Raw genomic sequence first — 12,612 nt, 5'->3', positions numbered from 1 at the left:
CCTCCCCACGTTGGACAGCCAGAACAGTCTTTAGCGTCTCCCGTGTCCCCTGGGGTGGCAGAATTGGCCCCAGTGGAGAACCGCCCTGAGGGGGACGAGGACAGCGTGACTAGTAACACTGGAGGTCTCTTAGAAACGTGTCCTTAGTTCACTCTGCGGTGCTGAAACTCTGCTCACACTTGAGCAGGCACCGAGGGGAGACGCGACTCTGTTTGATGTGCAGAGATGTTGAGGCTGTAAGCATCTATTCAGAGCCCACCATGCAATCAGGCATGGTATTTCAAATGGGTTGTTTTCCTCTTGTATTTCATCAGGTTTTAAGAATACCTAATACAAATAACAATACCAAACTTTTTTTTTCTTCTTTGGTCATTCCTTTTGAACAACCAAAATAAATATAACTGGACTGTATTACAATGGTCAATGTCTGTGTGATGATGAAAGGAATCTTCCTCTAAAATGGGATAGGCGTTGTGTAATCTGTTCCGTTTTGGACTAATTATGGTTTGGGGTTCTTTAGAATGATGCCCTAGAGCTCTGCAACAGAATAAGTGATGCCATTGACCGAGTGGACCACATGTTCACTTCAGAATTTGATGCTGAAGTTGATGAATCTGAGTCTGCTACACTGCAGCAGTATTACCGAGAAGCCATGATCCAAGGGTACAATTTTGGGTTCGAGGTAAGTACAAAATAAGAGGCAAAGCGTGGTACAGTTTTGCCATAGCTTTGTAACTTACTGACAAGAAGCATTAGGAATCTTGCACGGCACATCTCATGATCCCATTATTGTAATCACAGCTTAGTCCATAATGTCATCTTACATCCTTGCTGGATGTCAGAAATGTTGGGTTACTTTTAAACTGTCAGATAGTTACCCGGTTTTAAAATTTAAACTTATGAGTAAGACCTTTGTAAAATTGCATTTGAAGACATTATTTTCTCTGTAATTCTTCACACTCTTTTTAGAACATGTAAAGCTCACTGGCTTTTGCTTTTCGTTTTTAGAAAAATGACATTTAAACAGAATTATAGTGTGTTAAGTATTTGTGTAATTATTTTCTGCTTAATTTTGATATGCATGAAATCTTTTTACAGTATCATAAAGAAGTTGTTCGTTTGATGTCTGGCGAGTTTAAGCAGAAGATAGGAGACAAGTATATAAGCTTTGCCCGGAAATGGATGAATTATGTCCTGACTAAGTGTGAGAGCGGCAGGGGGACGAGACCCAGGTAATGACCACGCAGGACGGCTCCTTCCTGAGCCCCGCGGGCTGGAGACTGTCCCTTCTTGTAGTTTATGGCGGGGTTCTGAGCAGATGATGGAAAAGCCTTTGGAACTCTTTGATGAGCAGTTTTTTTTTTTTTTTTCTTTTTGTAATCGTTCCAAAATGAGTAATCTTTAAGCAGTTCACATTCTTCCTGGACAGGTGTTCTTAATTGCTAATCTTCTTTCCTCGTAAAGTTTCTGCCCATTATTTAGTGTTAAATGGAAAAGAAATTGGTAGCCAGTTCCTTTACTAAGAAGCCATTCATCTTTCTCAAAACACCCTATAATCTTACTGAACACGAGGCAGATAGAGACACAAATGTGTTTTGTCCTAGATAGTAATTTTACAACCATATTGCTTTTCAGCATTGAGTAGACTAAAACGGCTGTGGTGCGTGCCTGGTTGTTTTGTGACTGTTGAACTTCTCTGTGTGACAGGTGGGCAACTCAAGGTTTTGACTTCCTGCAAGCCATTGAGCCTTCATTCATCTCTGCTCTGCCAGAAGACGACTTCCTGGTATGGAATATTCTAAAGTGTTTTTCCTTAAAAAGCAAGTTGATCATTCTCTATTTCTGATTGTGTAGTTTTTTTTATTAATATAGAAAGTAGTTCTTCAGTATATTCACCTAATCGTAATGCTAATGCTGAGACATTATTGTACTGTAATAGCAGAGAAGGACATTCCCTGCTCTTTTTATAACAATGTTCAGCTGACCAAGTCAGTATACAGTTGTTTATGCAGGCTGGCACCTACAAAATAAGTGTCAGTTTTTGGTATTTTATAAAGTGCTGCTGCTTTTTAGCAGCCTAATGAAGAGCGAGGAATAGCTGTTTCAGTTCAGTGTGTATCTTTTTTTAATTTTGACTGCTGTGCATTACTGTGAGATCTCGGTTCCCTGAAAGTGAAGGTGTTAGTTACCCAGTCGTGTCCAACTCTTTGTGGCCCCATTGGCTGTAGTCCGCCAGGCTTCTCTGTCCATGGGCTTCTCCAGGCAAGAACACTGGAGTGGGTTGCCATTTCCTTCTCCAGGGGATCTTTCTGACCCAGGGGTCAAACCCAGGTGACCTGCATTGCAGGCAGATTCTTTACTGTTCCCTGCCCAGCGCTCAAACCCTTGCCCCCTGCAGTGGAAGTGCAGATTCTTAACCACTGGACCACCAGGAAAGTCCAGCGTGGGGTGTGTTAGAGCATCATGCCAAATGTTAAATATTATCACAGTATTCCAATAAATTCTATCAGATCAAGAAGATGTTGAGATTTGTTCATTTCAGCCTCCAGTAGAATGATCACAGGAGCAGTCCTCAGCTTGTGCACGTCACTGCACCGTGGGGAGTTGAATGCCAGTTTGCTTTCACTTATAAAAATGGAACTGTATACTGTATTGTCTTAAATTATGTTCAGTGTGTGTTTAATTTGTGTTCATACCTGTTTTCTTTTAAACTAACTTTGAAAATATTTACTTGAGGAAAGCATGTTTCTTTTTCTTTTTTTTTTTGGAAAGCATGTTTCTTTTAAATATGCTGAAAGCTTAATTTGTGCTCCTTATATGATTGAGAACGTGTATATTTTTTTCTCTTCCCCTTTCCCATTTCCTTCGGTTTCTAGAGTTTGCAAGCCCTGATGAACGAGTGCATTGGCCATGTGATAGGAAAGCCGCACAGCCCTATTACAGGTTTGTACCTTGGTAAGAAAGCAGGTAAAGCACCTCTCCTGGGACAAGCACATTGTCCAGAAACTGCAGCCATTTGAAGGGCTTTGGAGACTAAGAGCATTCAGGAAAATGACAGTGAAAGTTACAGGGATGAGGTGTGTACACATAGAACTCCACAGTAGCTTTTCCGAATTTAATTACAAAATTAAAATGGGAACCTAAGGTGGTCCATGCTTGCAGCAGTATTAAATAATTTTTTTTTTTTCTTTTTTTACATCACCACTCATTCCGTTCTCCCCCTTAAACACTTTCCTTCTGGGGAGGAGAGACTTGGAGAAACACTTTATGTTAAGAAGCAAGGCCTTTCTTGCCGCAGGTGGTGAGTGTGATTGTTCTGCCCCTCCTTCCTCCCCTTTGGAAGGAGGATGAGTTTATTTTCTTCACAGCTTTCCCAGGTACCCACATTCTTCACCCATCTTCCCAGCTAGAAGATTCCTAATTGCCCCCACCTCCCCAACTCCTGTTTGGTTTTATTTTAAAAAAGAAAAAAAATTGTCATACTATAATATACTCAAATTACAGTTTTCAGTTATAGTTAATATATAGTTTTACAGTATATGTTGAAGCTTTAAAACAAAATATCAGTAAAAGGCTATCTTACCCCATTCTTGAGATAGTAAACAAAAGCAAAACTATGTTTATGTGTAATAACCAGAAAAGAAAACTTAGACATTTTTAACAATTTCGATTACACAAAATAAAATAATTCATAAATGGTAAATTTATTAAGAACAGCATTATCTTAAAGGGTGCTTGCTAGCTGCTCAAAGTTAGTAGACTAGGTTTTAATGCTTGATTTCTGTATCTTTAAAATTCACCCAATTTATACTGCTTTTTCTCATTTCTCTGAAATGAATTAGCATTTGTAAAACCATTTGAACATTTTATACAAAATGTTAAATATTCTCATCAAAATTTTCATTAAGCATATTATCATAATTACTTTGAGTTTCTGATTTCCTAAAATATTTCCATAAGAATACATGATCAGTAATTCAGTAAAAATTGTTGTTGTTCAGTCACTCAGACGTGTCCAACTCTTTGTGACCCCATGCTCTGCGGCATGCCAGGCTTCCCTGTCCTTCACTGTCTCTCAGAGTTTGTTCAAAAGTAAAAATTACTTCTCTAAAATGTTTTTATCAGATTTATTGAAGTAAAAGTTACTTCTTCAAAATATTTTATTGCATGAGGAATCATTTTATTTATAGAAGAAGGAAATTACAGTGCAGAAAAATCACGTAGAAAATGAGCGTGTAGAAGAACGTTGCAGGAAAGGAAGCCCCCTCCCTGCGGAGCGGGGGCTGTTGGCGTAAGTTGCTGCCGCGCCTCCCCCCGCGCCGCTGGCGGGACAGTCGGCTTGTGGCCCCCTGCCTGTGGGCACGCGGTGTTCTTCCTCCTCCCGGCCCCGGGATGGCCTGAGAGCCAGATTGCCCCAGGGGTCACAGGAGTCGAGTGACCTGGGCACACTCATCGAACATCTTTGAGCGTCCCCTTCTAGTGCTTAAAGTCGGATGCTGAAGAGGGCTCGGTGAACCGTGGTGTTCTGCACACGGCAGGACTCACCCTGGGGCCGTGCACTCTGTCCTCACGAGGAATGAATGAATGTGAGAGCGCCACTGCCCTCGTCCCCTGCTTTCTGCTCCCCCTGACTCTGTCACCATGAGACTATCTGATGCTCTGTCATCATCTGTTACAAGCAGATGGTAACAGTCTGGTGTAGAACCTTGTTTTTTTCTCTGTACTCATGTAAGTACACAGATGCATGCTCCCGCACCTTTCTTTACGGCTCATATCATCACATAAGCATATACACTGTTGCTTTCTTCCCCCTACCATTTACTGTGTGAAAATCAGATCACTTCGGATATGAATCTCGACGACTGTAGAAATCCCTGCGTGCCAGCACATGTAGATCCAGCTCCCTCTCTTCCGTGGCCTTGTATCCATCGTGTGTCTGCTACATTCCCTTAAATGTCTTGTTAGTTTTGCCATGAAGAGCATCTCTATGATAAATGTTCACCACTCATGAAATCTGAGCATCTCTTTTATGTTTATTGGCCATTTGGATTTTCTTTTCAATGAAATAGCAGCTTTATAGCAGTTAAATACACAGACTTTTAAAAGAAATGTTCTGTTTCATGCACAAAGAATGTTAAACTTGTCTGTATTTTAACAATGTCATTTTTATATCTTCATGGGAAAATTTTATAGTAATTTTTGACTCAGTGGTTCTCAGTATGTCTGCTGAATTAAAGACATCACCATTCTTGCCAGATCTGGTTTTTTTTTTTTCTTTTTGTCTTTGAATTTGCCCAGAGTTTCTTCCATCTAGGGTACTAATAGTTGAGATAATGAGCCATATATACAAATTGCTTCTGAACATTTCCTTGATTTTTGTTTTGCAGATTTTCCCTTTAGATGTCTCCAATTTGGGTACTTCTCTTTCCTGTGTGATGTTATTAAAAGTAAACAGAAACCATGATGAAGGAAGTCATTTCATTTAGGGTAAAACATATTTAGAATAAAATGTTGTTGTTCAATCACTAAGTCGTGTCTGACGCTTTGGACTGCAGCGCTCCAGGCTTTTCTGTCCTTCACTGTCCCCCAGGGTTTGCTTGAACTCATGTCCATTGAGTCGGTGATGCCATCCAACCATCTCATCCTCTGTCTCATCTCGTCTTCTCTTCCACCTCTCAGTCTTTCCCAGCATCAAAGTCTTTTCCAGTGAATTGGCTCTTCACATCAGGTGGCCAAAGTATTGGAGCTTCAGCAACAGTCTTTCCAGTGAATATTTAGGATTGATTTCCTTTAGGATTGACGGGTTTGATCTCTTTGCTGTCCAAGGGACTCTCAATAGTCATCTCTAGTGCTCCAGTTCAAAAGCATCAGTATTTCAGCACTCAGCCTTCTTCATGATCCGTCTCTCATGTCTGTACATGACTACTGGAATAAAACATATGTAGACTAAAATCATTAGCATATGAAGAGAAAATATGGTGTTTTTAAAAACGAATGGAGAAGGAAACGGCAACCCAGTCCAGTATCCTTGCCTGGAAAATCTCATGGACAGAGGAGCCTGGTGGGCTGCAGTCCATGGGGTTCCAAAGAGTCAGACACGACTGAGCGGCTGACACACCTACACTTAAAAACTAAGGAAGGTTAAGACAAAGTTAAAAGTCAGGAAAACCTGTTAGGGAGAAGCAGGCAAAACATATCATACTCATGACTGGTTACACTTAGTTATTGGGGAAAAAGAATTGTCAGCATTTTTGTAGTTATTAGGTAAGGTGTATTTTAAATTGTGTTTAAAATGTTATCCCCATTTACTCTCTACCAGAATATTTAAAAGAAGAAAAGAATAGTTAGTTTAAACTAGTGCCCATCCTCCTGGTTTGGTTTAAAGGAAATTAAACTCCCTGCATTCAGGAAAATAACAGTGACCCATCCTCAGCTCAGAACCTCTCGAAGGGTCACCCCTGACCAGAATCTCTTTAAAAGTGGAGACAACATGACTCCTTTTTAGTAGAGAAATGCTGCATAAACCACATTTTAATCTGTCTCCTCAATGGGTCACATGTCATACATTACATATATTTCACTCCAAGATTTAAAAAATATTTTTGGTGGAAAGAAGTTTGAATGTGTAATATAACTTTATTAGCTTCCAAAGAGTGACATTTTCCCAGCGTTTGTATATGTAATATGATTTTCCTACTTACATAAATGGTTTTATTTTGGTCACCAGCAAAAGTAAGCCACCTCCTGTCTCCACTGAATTGCCTGGCCTGACAGTTTTCTGCTAGTTCCTTTAACAAGTTGTTTGTGTCACTCTTTTCACTGACAGCCATTCATCGGAACAGCCCCCGTCCTGTGAAGGTACCGCGATGCCATAGCGACCCTCCTAACCCGCATCTGATTATCCCAACTCCAGAGGGATTCAGGTATTTGGTGCCTGTGTAGTTGTTTGCTGTACAAATTCTCCTCTGATGTGCATGCCAATCTGAGACCTGCTGATGCTTGCCCTGATACCAAATACTGTTTTCTGTATTGTTTATACGTTTCTAAAAGCTCTTATTTTCGTTTTCTTCAAGACACACCACACTGCCTTAGTTACAAAAGAAGACTTGCAAATTTAAAGCAAGCTTGTACCTTTCAAGATAACTTTGTTTCTCAGCTTATTTTTAACTGCCAGCTACTAAATGCTTTCCAGCTTTGGAATAATTCTTTCTTTTCCTTTCTTTGAAAAATAACTTTAGGAAAACAAATTTGAGTGTGCATTGCATGGTAAACATTTGAAAAGCAGAACTAAGTGTCATTTTAAAAGCTGGAGATAAAAACTGGAGTGACCGTTCCAGTCTTGACTTCTATGTATGTATGTAACTATGAAGCAACTTAAATTTTGAGTGAGTTGGAAACTCTGATACATTCAAAACGCTTCCCTTGAATGTGGTGGCGTTTCTGCATGTGGAAGCGGTGAGCGTTTCTCTCTCCTGAGAGTCAAGTAGTTTTTAAGTTAGTTTTCTTTCTTGCAGTACTTGGCTGGGAAAGGATCACAATTATTGTCAAAAATAACTAGCTTGAAATTAGTTACTTTTTTTCATGGGCGTGTGTGCTCAGTCGCTCAGTCGTGTCCGACTCTCTGCGACCCCAGGGACTGTAGCCCACCAGGCTCTTCCGTCCATGGGATTCTCTAGGCAAGAAGACTGGCGTGGGGTGCCGTGCCCTGCCCTCCGGGCGATCTTCCCAGCCCAGGGATGGAACATGCGTTGCCTGCATTGGCAGGCCAGTTCTTTACCACTGAGCCACCTGACCTGAATCTCAAAGAGCAGTGTGTGTTTTCTGTCTGAAGATGATTTTTTGCTTCCTCACCCTGTGTTATCTTTTCCTGAAACCACGTGAGAGCCCGTCCCCTTCCTCGCCTGGTTCCTGAACCTCTTCTCTCCTCCAGCGCCCGGAGCGTGCCCGCGGACGTGCGGAGCCTCGGCAGCCCCGCGCCCGCGCCCGCCGCTGCTCGGCCTGGCCCCTCGGGCAGCGACCCAGCGCCGCCCAAGCCCGTCAGCGGTGCCCATGAGACCAGGTAGTCTGCCCCGCCCCTCGCCCCGGGTGCAGTGCCCGTGAGCACAGGTGGTCTGCCCGCCCGCCCAGGCCCATCAGCAGTGCCCATGAGCACCAGGTGGTCTGCCCACCCGCCCGCCCAGGCCCATCAGCAGTGCCCATGAGACCAGGTAGTCTGCCCCGCCCCTCGCCCCGGGTGCAGTGCCCGTGAGCCCAGGTGGTCTGCCCGCCTGCCCAGGCCCATCAGCAGTGCCCGTGAGCCCAGGTGGTCTGCCCTGCCCCTCGCCCCGGGTGCAGTGCCCATGAGCCCAGGTGGTCTGCCCGCCCGCCCAGGCCCATCAGCAGTGCCTGTGAGCACAGGTGGTCTCCCTGCCTGCCCCGCACCCCCCCAGCTCTCCTGCTGTGGCCTCGGCTCTGGAATGCGTCCCAGGGCTCGTGGGGCTGCTTTTGTGTGGTCGGGCGATGCTTAAGGGCCCTCCTTGGGGTGTCGTGGCCCCAAAGCTCCAGCACAAGTAGATTATCTGCCCGACTTTTATATTTCTTTGACACAAACATTAATCCAAATGACTAGAGTTTCTGCCGATGTAACCATGCAGGGAGTATCCATGAGAGAACCTGGCCCACTGGTAGGAGAATTCTGGCAAATACAGCACCTTTCCTGAAGAGTTTCTCAGGGGTCGCTCAAAGCTGACTTCTCTCTAGGTTATACCTAGAAGTGGTGGTGGTTTTTTTTTTTTTTAATCACTTTTCAAACCCAATCTCCTGATATACACAGTTGTTGATTAGAAGTCGTTTATAGTGGTGGGGAAAATGAGTTCATGAGGTTTGTATCTCGTATGGAGACGAGATAATTACTAGAGAGAGCTGTCAGACGAGCGTGAGCCTCTTGCCTGACATCTGCTGTGTCAGTACTGAGGCCGTGGCAGCTTTTCCCATTTTGGCCGAGTTACTTGGTGGTGGGGTGGCGGAGGCGGGTGTGTAGGGGATCTCATCAAGGTCTCAGATGCTTAAAGGAGAAAGGACATTTGGTGGCTCTTAATCCACCCTTGGGCAATAGAATGGACACTGTCACTCTTCTCATCTTCCTGTAAGGATGCTGAAAGAGTGAAACAAAATTGAACAAAAACAATGAACCTGGGAAAGAACTCGGTGCTCTTTATCCTGCTCCCAAGAAGAAATATTAGTGTGTTGGCAGAAAGGTGACATGTGGTTTTAGAATTTAAAATAGACTGGTTCAGTTCAGTCACTCAGTCGTGTCCGAGACTAAGGTATGTTTAATGTATTCATCTTTAATGGGAGGATGACTGCTTTACAGTATTGTGTTGGTCTCTGCCACACATCCACATGAAGACGAAGGTATTTTTACACTTAGTTTATAGCAGTCTAAAACGTCTACAGATACTTCCCATTTTCTCATGCATTAAAATAATTAAAATTCCCTAATTTTTAGTAACGAATGTTAGTCTATAACCTAAAAAAAAAAGCCCAAGTATTTTACAGCTTAAGCAGTCAACTAAAAAAAAATTAACAATTAACATTGAACAAATTCCCATTGACCCTGTTTTCTTAATGTTGAGCACATTTCACGGCAGACACATCCACGGGTGCTTCATGGCCGTGTGGGGGGTTGCAGCTGTCTCTTTTGTTAGTTCAGTGAGGGAACTGACGAGCCCCGACAGGCAGTCATAGTTGAGAGCACTCAGCCAGCACTGCGCTTCCCTCGCGGTTTCTGCAGAACTAGAGTTTCCGTGAACTCTTGGTTCAGGCTTTGGTCATTCGGGGTGCGTACCTTGGAACAGGTTTTTGTACAGTTGGCCTGTGCCCACCCTTGGTCTCAGGCCCTGGCCAGGTGGTTTCTCAAGCGTGTTGTGAGCAGCATTTCAGAAGTGTTCTTCGTTTATCCTTTAGGACAGTCCTTGAGATCTAGACATTTTGCTTCCATCATAACGTGCCATCTCGAAGGCCTTTCCTCACTGAGGAATGAAGTGGTCTGTGCTTCCTGGCGGTGTGTGTGCTGGGAGTTAGGGGGCCCGAGGGGTCAGCCCCCTGGCACCTTCCCCCCCAGGCTCCTGGGGCCGGGATCGGCTGGGGGAGGCAGGGTGGTTCCCGGGCTCCCTGACCGCGGCAGCCTGTGTGCGGCGCTGGCCTGCCTTAGAGATACGTCAGATACACAGGGAAATTTTTACTTTGCCCCACAATATCCAATCAACACTTTGATTCGATACAGTTTGACTTAGGAAACGGGCTTCGGCAATCTTACCATTGTTGAGAAAACAGCCTTCCAGTGTTCTGCTTGCTGGAGTAACTGGTTTGCGAGAGCCGGTTGTTTGTTTCTCAGGAGTTGTGCAACTCAGTTGTTAGAGCACAGAAACTGTTGAAGTCTGCAGACTCCCGCTCCCCCTGCAGAGAGCTGTTAGGCGTTCACCCATACACCGTTTGGTTGAACTGTGTTTTCTTGCCTGTTTCCCTGGCAGAAGTCTGAGGATGTGGAGTTGGCTAGCCTCTCTGGGAAAGCAGGAAGATGGGGATGTTAGTGGCTTCTCCATGGTCCCAGGATTGGCGCAGTTTAGGAGGAGGGTGTTTTTTCTTCACTTCTGCATCAGTGATTTTTTTTCTGTAAAATGATGCCAAGACTTCTTGATGAACTACATAGCAGGAGAGAGCCTCCTCACTCCAGACTTAACATGGACTGCACTAGACTTGAGAGTGTAGGGAGATAAAAGCCTTGCACACTTCATAATTTGTGAATGTCTGTCCAATAGACCATATTGCTTTAAACCCACTCAGTCTGTAATAAAAAAGCATAAAAGCTACCATACTTCATTATATCATTCGTTTAAAAAAATACGCACTAAACTGGTTAATAAACTAACACCGTATTTATTTCGGATGATCTGAATTATAATTTAATGCTTGCCATTATTTAATTCTGGGCTTGATATACCCTTTTGTGGACTCATTCTGGATTGCTGAACACTTTTCTTCTGGAAAAGCTGCAAATTAGCTTTGCTCTTTACATGTTAAGCTTCCTGCTCTTCTGCCCTTTTGCTTGGCTGTTGCTTAAGAAGTGGTTAGGTGTTCCCTTCCACCTGCTCCTGAAGAGACTTGAGCTGTTGTGAATCATGTAATGATTTTAGCACTTCAAATGAAATTAAGTACTTGAATATAATGTGATGATCATCTTAAATACTAGCCAGATTTGGCTCCTAATTTTAATCCATCCTGGGCTTAAATTAGCTTTCCACACGTGTCAGTAATTCTTCAGCAACTACTGTTTTGTTTTCGTTGCTGTCTTTGACGTGAAGCCATGTATTGTGCAGCCAGGTCCTCCTGTGTCCTCCTTCCAAACCCCAGAGACAGGTGTCTCGGTAGGGGCGCCGTCACTTCAGGTGAATCAGTCTTGGTTTGGGGGCTGTCCTTCATGTCGTCCTTTACCCATGGATGCCTGATGTTCTTGTGGGGCAGAGTCACCCCCAGTTGAGAATCATTGCTCTAGAAGACTCTGACAAATCTTTCAAGTTCTATCAGATTGATAGCTTAATTTTTAAAATGTTGAAACAGGGGTTCCAGCGTCCCTGAAAATGACCGCCTGGCTTCCATCGCAGCTGAGTTGCAGTTCAGGTCGCTGAGCCGCCACTCCAGCCCCACCGAGGAGCGCGAGGGTGAGTGTGTGAGGTGTCCACTGCGTCCCCTGCCAGCCTCACCGCTCGTCCCGGGCCCTGGCTTCCGCTGAGAACGGGGAGTGACAGAGCCTTGGAGAGGTTTAGTGCTGGGCACGCTGGCCTTTTAATATAGATGCCTTTCTGCATGTGCATTTTCTCCCTCTGTCACTAAATAATTTTGAAAAATAATTGTTCCTGATATTTTAATTGTCGAGTGCTCTTAATTCACTTTAAAAATAGAAACTGGCACTGTGCTTGTAGATGACAGGCTTAAGTTTTATTAGAATGCAGAACTAGGAGTCTTTGCCCAGAAACCACACGGTTGCTCCTGCAGCTCTGCTGTGCTCTTGGGTAGGACCCTGGGAAGGGGGTACCCCTCCCGCTCCCCCACGCCCCCGCCCCCCCAGCAAAATCCAGTTTCTGCTCAGTATTCTGTCAGCTGTTACTTGTGGAACCTTAATGTAGTTAAAGTCCTGTAACCCCATTCACAACTTCTTAGTTTGGTATAGTTTGCTCTAAATGATTGTAGAGACAGCTTTTGACTCTCATCAAACAAATTAATCACTGGGAATGACAGGTTGGTGGTTAACTAATCATCACTACTCACCTACATTTCATTCTGGCTCTGAATCAAATATGCCTGTTTGTTTTATAAGTCTTACTAGTTTGTATGAAAAAATACTCTCTGCAGAACCAGCATATCCAAAAGGTGATTCAAGTGGGTCAACTCGAAGAAGTTGGGAACTTCGGACACTTATCAGTCAGACCAAGGGTAAGAGAAAGAATGTTGAATGTTTAAGCATAAAGCAAACTGTTTCAGCTAAGATGTGCTTCAGCTTATGGCTTACTCGACCTTCTGCATTAATGTTTTATGGTCCCTTTTGTGCCTCTGGCATCACTTCCTGTCTGTGCT

The 12,612-nt window shown here is 43.8% G+C and overlaps 1 protein-coding gene across 6 annotated transcripts in view; it reads left to right on the top strand.

The window, feature by feature from the left end:
• Positions 1-12,612, top strand: part of MAP3K4 (mitogen-activated protein kinase kinase kinase 4) — a 136,090-nt gene that overhangs the window by 109,870 nt on the left and 13,608 nt on the right. For 3 of the 6 annotated variants that reach the window (XM_070461734.1, XM_070461738.1, XM_070461739.1), the window contains exons 12-19: positions 521-682; positions 1,099-1,232; positions 1,708-1,786; positions 2,877-2,955; positions 6,827-6,923; positions 7,931-8,059; positions 11,599-11,699; positions 12,391-12,471. In XM_070461734.1, coding sequence (XP_070317835.1) covers positions 521-682; positions 1,099-1,232; positions 1,708-1,786; positions 2,877-2,955; positions 6,827-6,923; positions 7,931-8,059; positions 11,599-11,699; positions 12,391-12,471 — 862 coding nt within the window. The remainder of the gene's footprint in view (positions 1-520; positions 683-1,098; positions 1,233-1,707; positions 1,787-2,876; positions 2,956-6,826; positions 6,924-7,930; positions 8,060-11,598; positions 11,700-12,390; positions 12,472-12,612) is intronic. The other 3 variants (XM_070461735.1, XM_070461736.1, XM_070461737.1) reach the window with 3 other exon arrangements.

The sequence above is a fragment of the Odocoileus virginianus genome, chromosome 34, assembly GCF_023699985.2.
Source record: "Odocoileus virginianus isolate 20LAN1187 ecotype Illinois chromosome 34, Ovbor_1.2, whole genome shotgun sequence".
Lineage (NCBI taxonomy): Eukaryota > Metazoa > Chordata > Mammalia > Artiodactyla > Cervidae > Odocoileus > Odocoileus virginianus.
Note: the sequence above shows the minus strand (reverse complement) of the source record. Positions and strands in the feature narration are given on the sequence as shown.